General features: G+C 40.0%; 1 protein-coding gene across 3 annotated transcripts in view; it reads left to right on the top strand.

Moving 5' to 3' along the window:
• COL27A1 (collagen type XXVII alpha 1 chain) overlaps positions 1 to 15,179 on the top strand; it is a 234,859-nt gene that overhangs the window by 199,836 nt on the left and 19,844 nt on the right. For all 3 annotated transcript variants that reach the window (XM_074293625.1, XM_074293624.1, XM_074293623.1), the window contains exons 42-48: positions 6,116 to 6,172; positions 6,496 to 6,549; positions 6,784 to 6,837; positions 7,220 to 7,273; positions 11,122 to 11,175; positions 11,266 to 11,373; positions 11,982 to 12,089. In XM_074293625.1, the coding sequence (XP_074149726.1) occupies positions 6,116 to 6,172; positions 6,496 to 6,549; positions 6,784 to 6,837; positions 7,220 to 7,273; positions 11,122 to 11,175; positions 11,266 to 11,373; positions 11,982 to 12,089 (489 nt within the window). The remainder of the gene's footprint in view (positions 1 to 6,115; positions 6,173 to 6,495; positions 6,550 to 6,783; positions 6,838 to 7,219; positions 7,274 to 11,121; positions 11,176 to 11,265; positions 11,374 to 11,981; positions 12,090 to 15,179) is intronic.

The raw sequence follows: 15,179 nt of genomic DNA, 5'->3' as shown, positions 1-15,179 counted from the left end.
AGACCTTCGAACGGTCTGGTCTAACCCTTTATTTAACAAATGAGGAAATAAGACCCAGATGAGGAGAATGGCATGCCCTAAGTCACACTATAACAGGGAAAGAACCCAGCTGAGAACGGCAGTCTTTTAGTTCAGTGCTCTACCCTGCCTCCCATATTGAAGGAATTCTCCATAGTTTGCACTCCCTCTTTTTCCCCTCCCCCCTTTGGTACTGAAGCCAGAATGATTCAGAGGAATCATCCGACCTCGGTATCCTTTTTTTTTTTTTTTCCTTCTTTCCTTCATTCTGTCTTCTCTTCCTTGGAACTTGTTAAGAATTTTGCTGACTCAGCCTTTTAACCAATTCAAGCTGGCTGGGTGAGTCACACAACCCCAGCTTCCTGTCAAGCACCAGCCCCTTCCCCATCCCAGCTGGCTGGGACCATCCCCGAATTGTGTTCAGAACTGGGCCCTGAGCCCTGGCAAGCTCCGAACTGCAGAAACCAGTGAAAGTGGAATCTGTTACACTGCGTCTTTGTACCTATCATGTTCTTGGTTATTCCTGACATGGCTGTGGGTATTGACTTAGAGCCATCGTGGAAGGGGTTAACAACTCCCCTTTTAGTGATTCCTAATAATCTTGGCTTTATGAAAAGTTTAAATCTCTGTTCTGTATCTCAAGCCATCTGTGTCCCAGAAGAGTGTCATTGTTGGTCGGGAGTCAAGAGAGATCTAGATTTCTGGTCCAGCTCTGCTACTGAATCACTGAGTGTCCTAAAAAAAAAAAAAAAAGTCAATTTTTTCCTCTTAGCCTCAGTTTCTTCCCTTTAAAAAGAGGAATCCCCCAGTTGGGGAAAGAGCCTCCCTCAGCATTACTCATGCAGCATTCCCAGGCTTGGACAAAGGCTCCAACTTTTGGCTTTGCCCATGGGAACTTTTGTGGTGAGGGAGTAGGCGAAGGCTATGCTAAGATGTAGGAACGATCAGCAGTTAAGACTATCCCCAAAGTTCTTATTGCTCAGAAGGCAGGCCCCTCTTAAAATCTTTTCTTGGGGAGCCTAAGATGACAATTGAGAGCATCAGTAGAGATCTGGTTTGCCTTTCCTCCCTCATTTTACAGATAGGGAAAGTGAGGAACAGAAGGAACACTTCCACAGGCTTCCCTCAGGACTCTGGCACCCCAATGTCAGGTCCTGAGATTATAAATGAGTACCCAGAGGTAGTACAGGAAGGTCATCTGACTTGTTCGGGGTCACCTAACAAATCAGAGCTTCTCTAGATCATTGGACCTCCTGCCTCATTTCTTGCTCTTAGCCATCAAGCCTCCCCCTCGTGTAGTCGAGCCACCAACTGATGTTTAGAATAGGCAGCTGGTCATCTTAATACTAGCCAGAGCAAGCTCAGTCATGTCTAGAAGCAGAAATCTGTGACCTTCTCCACAGAAGCACCACTGGACACCAGCAAAACTTAGCTTGTAGGCCCTGACCCTGAACCTCATCGATAAGAAAACATGAACTAGTTGTGGGAAAAGGCAGCTGGTCACAAGTGCTGGGGAGAGTCAGGCTTTTTCTCTACCACAGGCTTCAAGCTCCTCTGAAAGGAAGGACCTGGGAGAGTCAGAGGTCATCAGAGCTGGGAGGGGCCAAACACAGAATGTCAAAGCTAAGAGGAACCTTAAAACACAGAAAGTCAGGGCTGGGAGGGGCCTTAATGCTCTAGGCAGCAGATGTTCAAACTTCTCTTCTTATACTCTGTCCTTCCATCTTCCTCAATTGACAGCCCTTAGTTCTTCCTTAACACTAACTCTTCACAACCAGTCACGGAGTCTCGTCGGTCCCTCCTATGCATCTCTTGCATACATCTGTCCCTCTTCTCTCTCTTCACATGACCTACATGAATTCTTTTTTGACACTTACAATGTCTGTGATTTTGAGCAAGTCACAAGCATTTCTATGAACCTTACTTTCATCCTCTGTAAAATGAGCAAGTTGAACCAGAATTTTAAGTCTATCAAGGTATCAATGCCATCTCTCAGCCGAACTTTTGAAATAGCTTCCTTATTCACTTTCCTGCTCCCAATCTCACCATTCTCCAGTTTGTTCTTCACACAACTACCAAAATTGGCACGTCTTTGCTCAAAAACCTCTTCTCCTCGAGATAAAACCCAGACTTTCCAGCCTTCCTTTTAGGCCCTTCTTAGTCCAACTCCAGCCTGCCTTTGCACATTTGTTTCATGTGACTCCCCTTCAGAAGCTGAATTCCAGCCAAGTTAAACTATGTGCGTTCTGTGAGCTCGGCATTCCACCTCCTGCCTGGATGCCTTTGCTTCCTTTGCCTACTTTGAGGCTTAGATCTGATGCTATTTCCTTGGTGGAGCCTTTCCTCATCTCCCAGGTCAGAAGCGCTTCCTCCCTCCTCCTACAGCCTTGCATCCACTTGTCTGTTGATAGAATGTTAGTTCCTGGAGGGCAGAAGCTACTTATATTTGTGCATTCTCAGCCTGGCATAGGTCCTCAGCCCATTTTCTCTCACTGCTAGAAAGAATTCTCAGGGATGAAACATCCTCCCACCCCACCAGTGAGGATGGGCAGCTGCTCTAAGATTGCTAGCTATAGAAAGACTCCCAGAGCCTTGAGAAATTCTATAACTTGCCCAGCTGATACAGCCAATAGACAAAAGGTCAGACTCGAAGCCATCTTCCTGACTTTAAGGCTTGCTTTTATCCACTAAAGATACTCTGCCTCTTTTGAACACAGTAGGCACATAATTTTTGGTTGAAGTGTTGTTGAGTAGAATATTAGAGCTAGAGTGGATTTTAAAACAAAATGCTCGAGCTAGCATAGACTTACTAGAAATCTCCTAAAACAACCTCTTAATTTTATAAATGGGGAAATTAGGTTAGAAACCAGTATTGCCTGGTAGTTAGAGTCAGGAAGACCTTGATTCAAATCTACTTCGGATATTACTAGTTGCATGACTCTAAATATGAGGGAGTTGGATTAATGGCCTCTAAGGTCCCCTCCAACTCTAAAGCTGCCATCCTGTGACATGACTTCCCCCAGTGTCACACATTTTATCAATGTCTACTATTTTCTGTCACCACCTTCCCCTCCAAAGGTCTCTTTCTCTCCTTTTTGTTCCTTCCACCCTTAAGGCAATTTGCCTTCTATATATATATCCACCCTGACCTTGATGAATTCTTGCAGCTCAGACAGGCAACTGCTACTTTGCAGTAGTTATATTTTAGGTGGAAAGAACCATCTTCTCTTTATTCTTATCCCCTCTTCATCTCACTTCTCCCTCCCTCTACTCTTGGCTTTTCTCTGCCTGCCTGGGGACACAGGACAATGTTGCTAAGAACCCTGAGGAATTTTGGCCAGAATAGGCCTTAGGGAGTAAAATACACTTAGGGGAGTGGGAATGTCTGTCTATTCCAGAGTAGCGAGTGCATTCCTCTTTCTTAACAAAGTGAGAGAGAAGAAAGGGGGTTGGCTGACAGGGAAGATAAGGTTCAAAGTAATTAAGGGAAACCAGAGCATCTATGGATGAAGCTCCAGCCTTCTTCCTTACTATCCAGCACTGATTTGTCTATAGAATTCTTCTCTTCCTAGACTTAATTTTTTTTTCTCATTGGGGGCTTATTCTTGTCAGATAGGAATTTGAGACACTGATGATTCTCTCATTGGCAGAAGAGGGAGTGAGGGCTGGATGCAGGCTGCTTCTATTCCCACCATAGGGTGGGAATCCCCTGGAGAGGCTGAAGGGCTCAGACACCCGCACTTTGGCAGCTGCCCTTACCAGCCAGATGGGAAACTTTAAAATATATATAAACTGGTATATCTCACTATAGGCTGCAAGCCAACAGCAACAAGTCAGCTTGATCCCTATTGCTTTTTTTCATTTCCATCTTAGTGTATTTATTCTTCAGTCGTCTCTCCTTAGCTTAGTTGACTGTCAGAGAAGTGGGAGGGAACTGGGTAGCCTACAATAATATGGCACCTTGGTGGAACTTGACTCCAAAAGAAAGAATGGAGATCTTTACTGATCAGCAGGGGACTCATCTCTAGTACCACCACTTAGATGAGCCCTTAGTGCCAAAATGGTGCCCTAGTCTCATAAGAAGTACTGCTTTCTTTGAGTACCCTGGTATCCCAGTCAACCGCAAAGCAAATTCCAAATCATGACTCGCCTTGGGGAGCTAGAAATATTGGATCTAAAATCTCTTGGCCCCAAACTAACAATAGAGTCAAGGACAAAAGCAGAATAGTTCAATGGACTTGAGCAGGAGGGAAAGCTGACTCAAGAACCCCAGAGGCATGAGACTTCTAGAAATTAAACAGGCATTCAACACAACAACCAGTTCCTAAGCACTTACTATGTACAAGGTATGATGCTAGATATTGGGGGTACAATATAAAAATAAAATTGGTTCTCCCCTCAAGGAACTTATAATCTATTACAGGGTTTCTTAACCATTTTGACTCCTTTGGTGAAGCCTCAGGGCTCCTCAGAATGATGCTTTAAAAGCATAAAATTTTAAAAACACAGCATTACAAAAGAAACTAATTATATTAAATACATCTATCAAAATAGTTTTTTTTAAAATAAGTTCATGGACCCCAAGTTAAGAACTTCCATTCTAATGCAAAGATACTCTCCCCCCCAAGAAAAGAACAGAAGGCCAAAGTTCTCATAGCTTGCAAGTTCAGATTTAGAACTGAAAAAGAACCTTAGAGGTTATCAAGTCCACAATCTTCATTTTACAGATATGGAAACTGAGACACGGGGAGACTGTAGTTAGACATAGTAGACATGTAGATATAGTAAGAAGCTGGGCTAGAGTCAATGGAAATATTTATCTGATGGTTCAGCTCTTTATATACAGAAAGCATTGAATTAGAAGTCAGTAATCTAGCTCAAAACTTTTGTACCTAGTAGATACATAATGATGATTTATTTATTTTAATTAAATTAGGAGAGGTGGGTTTGAGTCTTAACTTTGCCACTAAGTAATGTTTGACTCCAGAAAAGCTATCTCCTCTCTCATTTTCCTTTTCTGTAAAATGAAAGGGTTAGACTAGATCAGCTGTTTTCAAAATGTGGTCTTGGGACTTCTAGAGGTCCCCAACACCTTTTCAGAGGGTCCAGGTCAAAACTATTTTTAATAATACTAAGAGATTTAATTTCTAACACATATACAATATATTACATATAATATATTATAATTTCTAATATATATCTTATATATATCTAATATATATTTAATAAGTATTAATAGAAATAACCCATGACAAAAGCTCTTTGGGGAGTTTCCAATAACTTTTAAGGGGTCTTGAGACCAAAACATTTAAGAACCATTGAACTAAATCATTTCAAGGGACCCTAACAGCCCTCACATTGTGTGACCCTGGGGCAGAGACCCTTGATTCAGACACAACTTTTTAGAAGACTGAAGCCAATAGTTGTCCATAAGGGCCATGATTCTCTGCCATTTAGGAGGCCTAGAATTCTGAGAGAGGTTGAGGGTCAAGGGGCCTGAGACAACAGACACCCAATACATAATCCAGACCAACAGAATCTCAAGCAATTAGTTTAATTTGATAAATGTTGATCAACAATCACTAGAAGGACCACATTTGTCAATAGGGTCAATTGATGCAAAAATTTTTTTAAATAATTTTTTATAAGTTTACTATAATTTACTGTCCTCTCTCCTATTTGTGAAAATGCATTTTAAACACAAACATTTCAAGCAGATGCTATAATTTTATTTTGAAATACAAATTTTCATCCTCCTATCTCTAGTATATATAAATGTGGGTCAGCTGACAGCTTGATCTTCTGAGTTCTTAAATTCTCGCCTTTCTAGTTTAAACATCGGCTATGTTCAGGGTGTATGTGAAGCCTTTCAGACTCACCTTCCCTTTCCTCATCATCCTTGGTCTCCCTGCACCTCCTCAGAGCACCAGGAGAGAACGATTCCCCTATCACGGGCATGGTTCCCTCCCCACAGAGCTGTTTCCATCTTGGAGCCCCAGGTGGCCTCCTTACAGCCAGTTTTTAGATGACACAGCCTGTAGGCTTCCTGATGAGCTCTGTGGGGAGTGCTTCCTAATGCCCAGCTCTTTGTTCACAGGGAGAACAAGGCGATGATGGAAAGACTGAGGGCCCTCCAGGGCCTCCTGGAGATCGGGTAAGTCCCTCCTTTCCTTTTCCCCATCTCCCAATTTGGTGGCATTAATTTCCTTAAGGCAGATGAAGTTATGGAGGAATAGTCGTCTGCCTTAGGTTGAAAAAGAGCTTGTATTTCCTGACCCCTGGCCAGATTTTTGCTCCTTTTTCCATGGAAAGTATTGCAAGTGTGCCTCAGGCCATGGTGAGACAAGGAGAGTTGTTATGATTAGGGTTTGGAGATAGCCATGGATCCAAACCTACCTACCTATCCTGTGCTAAGTCCAGTAATTCCCCTAATTAGTTAATGGTGTCCACTCGGTTTCTGTTGCTTGTGACATTCAGGGTCCCGTGGGTGATCGTGGAGACCGAGGGGAGCCCGGAGATCCTGGATACCCTGTGAGTATCAATGGTTCCAATCTTGTGTAAAAGCCATGATTTGAGGGGAGGGAAAGGCACCTCCTTTCGGGCCAAAGACTGTCTCCTCTACCCATTTGTCAGAAGCAAAATGAGGCGAGGCAGTACGTTAAGGGGGAAAATAGCTCAATAGGGTTGTTCAAAAAAACAACCTGAACTAGTCAGGACAAAAGGGAATTCAGCGTGCCCATTCTTCTCTGCACATCTGTATTCTAGGGTCAGGAAGGGTTTGAAGGAAGCAGAGGAAAAGCTGGTCAGCAAGGCTTACCGGTAAGTGAAACATTTTAACTGTTTTCTCTTAAATGAGAGTCATGCATTAAAATGCTCAAGACCTCTTTATGTTTTGAAGCAACCATTCCACAGCTTTTCCTCTCCAAAACTTTAGAAAAGACATTCTGGAATTCTAGAATCATTGGCTTTCATCCCTGGGACCTAGCAAAGGAGAAACAGGGGATGATGCCATCCAAGGTATCCATACCATTGCTTTCCAGTGATCTTCAGGATGGTTCCATGCCCTTGCCTATTTCCTGAGTAGGGACCCCAAGAACTTCCCTGACCATCTGCCTAACATCAGAACTATTCCCCCAATTGGTCCTTTATCCCTGAGGAAAAATTCCAGAACAAATTTTTGTTATTTTGTTTTGGTTTCCAGGGGCATCCTGGACCCCGGGGGCGACCAGGACCCAAAGGATCAAAGGGTGAAGAGGTAAGTCCCCAAGAACAGTGTCACCCCTTACCCTGATCCTAAAACCCAGATAAATCATTATTATAAAATATGAGGTAATCCTTAGACCCTAGAATTCTAGAACCTAGAATGTTAGCTTTGAATTAGAAGGGATTTAGAAAGCCAAAATGGTAAAGATGGGAGGATCATTAGAATGTTATCCTTTTAGAGAATCTCAGAATATAGAATCTTAGAACATAAAGTAGTACAGAGGGAAACTATTGTGCGGAGTAGCAAGAAAGCAAATGATGAGGCTTTATAAATATCAGGGGAAAGAAGGAAAGGAGAAAGAGAAAAATACACTTAACTGAATGCAAAATCCAGAAAATAGCAAGGAAAGATAAAAAAGTTTTTTTTTTTTTAATGAGCAATGCAAAAAACCAAAACAAACAAACAAACAAAAAAACCCAGAAGAAAACAATAGAATTGGAAAGGCAAAAAATCTCTTCAAGAAAATTAGAGATATCAAGGGAATATTTCATGCAAAAATGGGTATATGATAAAAATGGAGTTATTTAACAGAAGTAGAAGAAATTAAGAAGAGGTGGCAAAAATACACAGAAGAACTATACAAGAAAAATCTTAACATTAATCCTCTAACTACTAACTACAATAATGTGGTTCCTTATCTAGAACCAGAAATCTAGGGGAATGAAGTCAAGTGGCCCACAGCCTTTTGCTAGGCTAGTGGTAGTGATGGAATTCCAGCTGAGCTGTTTAAAATCCTGAAAGATGATGTTGTTAAAATGTGTCACGCAATATGCCAGAAAATTTGGAAAGCTTAACAGTGGCCACTGGTTTGGAAAAGATCAGTTTACTTCCCAATTTTAAATGACAATGCCAAGGAATGTTCAAATTATTGAACAATTGTGTTCATTTTACATGTTATCAAGGTTATGCTTAAGGTTCTGTAAGCTAGGCTTGAGCAATATGTGAACCTAGAATTACCAGAAAAGCCCACTGGATTTCAGAGAGGCAGATAGTTGTTGGCAATTGCCAACATTAGCTGGATTATAGAGAAAGTAAGGATTCCAGAAAGGCATTTACTTAACTCCACTAAAGCTTTTGCCTTTGTGGATCAACACAATGTGGTAAATTCTCAAACAGATGGGAATTTCAGATCATCTTACTTGTCTTCTGAAGAACTTACTATGTGGGTCAAGAAGCAACAGTTAGAACCAAACATGGGACAGCTGGTTGATTTAAGATTGGAAAAGAACGACATCTTGTTTATTTAACTTATATGCAGAGGACATCATGCTAAATGCCAGGCTGAATGAAGCAAAAATCAGAAAAAAAGATTGCTGGGAAAAAATGACAACAATTTCAGGCAGAAGATACCATTCCAATGGTAGAAAGTAAAAAATATCTTGGCAACTGGCCCCATCACTTCCTGGCAAATAGAAGAAATGGAAGCAGTGTGAAATTTTTATATTCTTGGGCTCAAAGGTCACGTAGACAATGACTGTAGCCATGAAGTGCTTACTCCTTGAAAGGAAAGCTAAGGCAAATCTAGACACAATTCTAAAACAGAGCTATTACCTTGCTGACAAAGCTTTGTCCATATTAGACCAAAATATTGGTCATTCCAGTATAGCTGTGAAAATTGGACAATAAGGAAAGCTGAGTGCCACAGAATTAATATTTTTGAATTGTGATGCTGGAGATGACTTTTGAGAATCCCTTGGACAGCAAGGAGATCAAATCAATCAATACTTCAATAAATGAGAAAATGAGACAATTAGAAAAAATCCCGATAGGAAAAATTGAAGTCAAAAGAACAAAGGGATGGTAGAGGATGAGATGGATGGAAAGTATCATGGAAGTAAGCATAAGCATTGGAAAGACTTTGGGAGATAGTGGAGGATAGACAAGTCTGTCGTGCTGTTGTCCCTAGAGTTAGGAAGAGTCTCCCACAAATGAATGATTGAACAACTATACTTGGTGTAGAGCATGGTTTGTCCATCCCTCTCATTTGGCTAATGATAAACCTTAAGCTCAGAGAAAATGGACTTGCTTAAAATCACATGCAAAGCTAGGAGTAGAGTTGGGACTAAATGCTGGGTCTCCTGTGCTTTTTGCTGCCTGCTCACCCCATAGCACCTTCTCTAGATTTATTGAATCAGGGGAAAGCGATGATGAGCATCAGCCATCCTTCTCACCTGGCTCAGCTAGCTTTTTGGTCCTTAGGAGCTCTTGATCAGCACAACAGAATTGTTGGCTCAGCTTGGCAGGTGTGAGTAGAAAGCAGGGGAAAGGAAAGCAGAAGAAAAGGGAGGGGGCAAAACAAAAGGGGGAATGGGGCAAGGAAAGAGAGAAGGAAAGATAAAGAGGGATGAGAACAGAAATGGGGGGAGAAAGAGAAGACCCAGAGATGATGCAAGTGGAAAGAATCAATCTGGAATTCTTTAAGCATCTACTGTGTGTCTGCCAATGTGCTAGGAGTAACAGTATAAATAATGAAACAATGTACTTTCGAGAAGCTTTCATTCTAATGAAGGTGACAGAAAGTGTATATAAAAATATATACAGTATAAGGTGACCAAATACATATATATACATTATAGACACAAGTACATGAAGTAGCTAAATACAGGGGGCGATGGGGAAGCAAGTTTGTAACCCATAACTGTGGTCCCCTGCTTTTGAGGAATATACTAATTTAATAAGTATGACGAGTTCAGATCAAAAGCCTTCCTCTGCTGCCATCTCCTGGTCTTAGAGTTCCTCTCTCTGATCTTCCCAAAATTCCTCCAGCTGCTGTCAAAAATCAATCATTTATTAAGTAGTCACTATGTACCAAATGCCTAAAGGGAGAGAAAGGAGCTGCTGGGAATTTTCTGACCCAGAGAGTCTCAGGGGGCTCACAGGTCCTCCATATTTGCTGGGACCCCTCATCCTGCTCTGTATCCTACAAATGGAATCTCAATCTCTGACTCTGAGGGTCTTCTTGTTCATGGATTTTGTGAGGCAAGGTATGAGTCAATAGCAAAAAGAGGATCACACTATCCAAGTGGACCACATAGTTCTTGGGAGTGTAAGGGTAAGGCACAGGATTCTTTGTGATCAAGTTGCTGTGAAGCACATGCTTAGCAATTGTTAAAGTTATTCTGAGAGACAAAAACAGAAGAGTGGTAGAAAGAGTACTGGGTTTGGAATTAGTGAGTTCATATTCCTGCTTCTTGACCTCTTACTTTATGTGCTCTTAAACAAGTTCCTTCCCTTCTCTGGATTTCAGTTTCCTCATTAATAAAATGAAAGAACTAAATGATCACTGAAATTCCTTCCCCTGAATCCACTTAGAGTCAGCTGCCTTAATTTGCACCAGACCTTCTGCTTTTCAGAGCATAGTCCCAGCCAAGATCTCACATTGTTATTATTGATAATAATAGTAACAACAATAGTTAGCAATTATCTCATACTTTAAGGTCAACAAAGTGCTTTGGATAGGTTATTTCATCTGAAGGCAGAATTGTAACTCAGGTCTTGTGGGCTCCCAAGACCAGAGCTATATTTGCTGTGCCTCATAGCTGCTTTAATAAATGAAGGGATTGTATGAGCCAGACTCTGAGGTTCTTTCCAGCTCTGCTCTATAATCCTGCAGTCCAAAAACAATCTTTGTAAGATAGAAACAGTGACTCTTACTTATCCTCATTTTACAGATCCAAAAACTGAGGTTGAGTGGGGAATTATTGATTTTACCTGTAGGCAGCAGGGAAAAACTCTTCCAGTCACAGTGCATAAAATCTGCTGAAGTTCTGAGCACAAAAGAAGACTGATCCGTTTTGGGCCCCTGGCCCAGGCATCAACTAATATTCTTGCCTTTTCAGGGTCAGAAAGGGAAACAAGGAAAGCGTGGAGAAGCTGGCAGCCGAGGAATGCAGGTAAGTAGGCCTAAAGGCATCTCCTTCAACTTAATACCTCCTGCAAGTGAGGGTCTTTCCTTATTTCCTCTGGTCTCTTTGGGTCTCTAGGGCCTGGTGGGGCAGCCAGGGCCTCGAGGCGTGGTAGGAAGACAAGGCCAAGAAGGACTCCCAGGTCAGGATGGAATTCCTGGGAAGGATGGTCGAGCTGGACATCAGGTAAGTAGGGCATCATCTCCACCTTATTCACCAAGGGAGAAGACCTGAGAAAGAACTATATGATAGAAGCAAAGAGCTTGGAAGAGTTCTTAGAATCTAAAATGCAAAGGTTAAATGAACCTTAAATCATAGACTGTCAACAGTTGAAAAAGCCAAAGACCAGAGAATTTCAGACCTGGGGGGTGGGGAACCTTAGAGAAGAGAATGGTGGCTTGAGTTGAATGGAATCAAACTGAGTTCTATTCAGTTGTTCAATATGCATCTATTAATTGCCTACAGACACTGTTCAGGGATATAAATACAGAGAATAAAACAATTCTTCTCATAAGGAATAGTGTTTAAATTCAGTTAAAGTCTACAGACTTTACCCATATACCCATATACCAACACAGTAACACCCCACACCCCACTCTAACTCAGTTCCACAACCACTATCAGCTACTTGTTCTAATAATGTCTCCCAGACTAGTAGAACCTTCTTAGGTATGTCATTCATCCTTCATCTTACAGCTTAAGTCCATATAGCATTTCCAGACCCCTTTGCTTCTGTGTTTCTCTGGAAGCCAGTGCCTTCAGAAACCAAATTAATTCCATCTCATTCTCCTTAGGGGGAGCAGGGAGATGATGGAGAAATTGGACCCATTGGCCCTGCAGGAAGGAGAGGAAATCCAGGTGTGGCTGGTTTGCCTGGAGCTCAGGGACCCCCAGGACTCAAGGTGAGTCTGTTTCCACCCTACCTCCTATGTTAGGCGGAATAATGTTGTGGGGCAGCTCTGAAGTACAGCTAAAAACTTTCTTAAAGTTATTCCTTTGGTGAACCAGCATTATAAGTCATAGAGAGTTATAGATCTGGAAAGGACTTTAGAGGCTATCCAATTCAACCTTATTATTTTAAATATGAAGAACTGAGGCCCAAAGAGATTAGATACTTGACTTATTTATGGTCCCACAACTAGTAAGGGACGAGGATTTCTAATCTTTCTTCAGAGTTGTTGCCTCCGGCCTCCTAAAATAACACAGATTAGTTTTTAAAAACAAAGTATAAATCATGTGGAATTATATTTATGATTATAGATCATAATAGATTAGTTTATAAAATAAACATATTTATCATCAGATCATTTCATGAAATAAATATATTTATTTATCATATATAAGATCATACAGATAATTTATTATTAGATCATAAATCTACATGATTTATGTAGAATTAGAGATAGTAAGAAAAATGCCAATCCATCGACTTTTCAAATACTCACTTTGTGTTGAGTTGAACTTTGCTTCCCTCTGCTGGCTAAATGTAGACAAGCAGGCAGCATCCATTGGAATTATCTTCCTATGTTTCATACTCCTTGATTTAGAATTAGAAAGAACTAAAGAGATCATCTTGTCTAAGCTACTTATTTTACATATGAAACCAAGGCTGAGAGAAATAGCGACATGCCCATGATCTCACAGGGAGTAAACGCAGGAGCTGAGATTCATTGATCATTAGAGCGGTAAGAACTAGAAGGGTTTTTAGTGATCATCCAATCCATGAAGGGCATTTTTCTGTTTATTAGGGACTTTGAACTGTTTTTCAAATCACTACTAATAGTTTCCTCCTTCAAGAACTATCTGTTAATATTTTTTGAATAATCAATCCAATATTTTTTCCCCCTGAGGCTGGGGTTAAGTGACTTGCCCAGGGTCACACAGCTAGGAAGTGTTAAGTGTCTGAGAACAGATTTGAACTCCGGTCCTCCTGAATTCAGAGCTGGTGCTCTATCCACTGTACCACCTAGCTGCCCCTAATCCAGTAATTCAACAAACATTTATTTAGAGCCTATAATGTCTAAAATAGTGTATTGGACCTTGTAGAGATGAAGACAAAACAAATCCAGTCTCTGATCTTTGCTCACACTGTATTGGAAGGACATAACTATATATCTATATATGTATATATACACATATAAATGTATATATTTATATATGTTGTGAATACACATATATAATTAAATATAAAGTTTTTTTAATGTTTTAAACTTTTTAAATTATAATTTTAAAATTATTTAAATAAAAATGCATAATTTTTATTAAATATAAGGTTATTTGGAGAGGGAAAGAGAATACTTAACAACTAGGGAGGAAACTAACGATTTAATGGCTCTGAGCTTTGAAAGAAGGCAAGAATCATACTAGGAGGAGATGAAGAAGGAGTATAGTCTCGGCTTGGGGAATTATCAGATTTGGAAGCATAGATATGAGACAGCCATTAGGGAAAGATTATTACTTACCTAAATTTTTTATCTATTTCTTAAAGACTCTGGATGTCAGATTTTTATCATAAATATTTGCCGTAAATATTTTTCTCCAATCTGTTTCCTCTTATTTTTTTTTGAATGTCACTATTTGTTGCATCAAATCCATCTATTTTGTCTTCAATAGTAACTAATAGTACTTTGTTTAATAAATAAGAATTTCTCTCTTCTCTTTTTTTCTTCTTCTTCAGAATGGAGATCAATATAGTATTCTTTTTCTTCCAATTTTTAATTAAAAAATCCTCTACTAAAGCTCTCTTAGGATGAGCTGTGGGAATGACCCTAAGTTTTTCAAAGCTCTGCCAACAGAGCATGATCTCTGGCAGAACCTGCTGAGCTGGAAAGACTTTGAACTCTGGCTGGATGAGGGATCAATTGTGTGTTTGTGACTAGGTATCATCTTGGCAAAGCTTAGGGAGCTTCTTCCAAAAGGTTGATTATGGCAAGGAGATGTTTCAACCACCACATTTCATCTAAGACATTTTAATTCACAGATAATTTTGAATCTACATTGGTGAAATGCAGATTGATACAATCATTAGTCTTGTTGAAATATTAAAATTGATATATTTAAATTCACAATCTAGTTTGAATTTATTGTGGGATAGGATGTGAAGTGAGAGTCTAAACTGGTTTTTTTTTTTTTGTCATATTGTTATTCTGTTTCCCCAATAAGTTTTACTAAGGAATCATTTTGATCATATTATATAATCTTTTCATATCTTTATATTGTATCTAGAAGAAAGTAGCATTTATTAAATATACTTTACCAGGCATTGGGTTACTATCATCTCATTACATATGTGTGTGGTAATATAATATATGTGATTTTTTATGATATGTTATATGTGACATGATATGATATATCATTAGGTGTGTTTATATTATGTGCAATATTTCATTATATGTCATGTCTCTCACACACACACATATACACATACATACCTGCTGCAAGAGACCCTCCTCAGTTCTTCATCTTTTACTGTTTACTGCCTCCCCATTCCTTGACTTCTCATGTACACTTTATCAAGTTTTGTTTTGTTTGCTTCCTGTCTCTCCCATTATAGGGAGAGGCTCACCAATTATAGGGATCATATTTTTTACCTTCCTTCTCTCCAAAAATAGCAGAGTGCCTGCCATATAGTAAAGCACATAGTAAATGCTTAATAAATGTTGATTGATTAAATGATTGATTTTACTATACCAATGATTTCATTAGTGTAGGGAGCTCCTGTTCCTCTACCAACTCTACCAATTCAGTTCTGTGCCTTCTATGCAGTTTATAGTCCTAAAATACTATTCACCCAAGATGCTGGAAAGTAAGTGCCCTGCCCAGAGTCACACAGCTAATGTGTCAGAGAAAGAACTTAAACCCAGCTCTTCCTGAGTCTCAAGTGCTGTATAGGTCTTATATCTTTGGTTCTTTTTTCTTTTTAACAGATTAGATTTTTAAAATGTTCAATAGTATTTTATTTTTCCAAATATCTGCAAAGATATTTTTCAGAA

Source organism: Sminthopsis crassicaudata, chromosome 2, assembly GCF_048593235.1.
Source record: "Sminthopsis crassicaudata isolate SCR6 chromosome 2, ASM4859323v1, whole genome shotgun sequence".
In the NCBI taxonomy this organism is placed as follows: Eukaryota; Metazoa; Chordata; class Mammalia; order Dasyuromorphia; family Dasyuridae; genus Sminthopsis; species Sminthopsis crassicaudata.
Note: the sequence above shows the minus strand (reverse complement) of the source record. Positions and strands in the feature narration are given on the sequence as shown.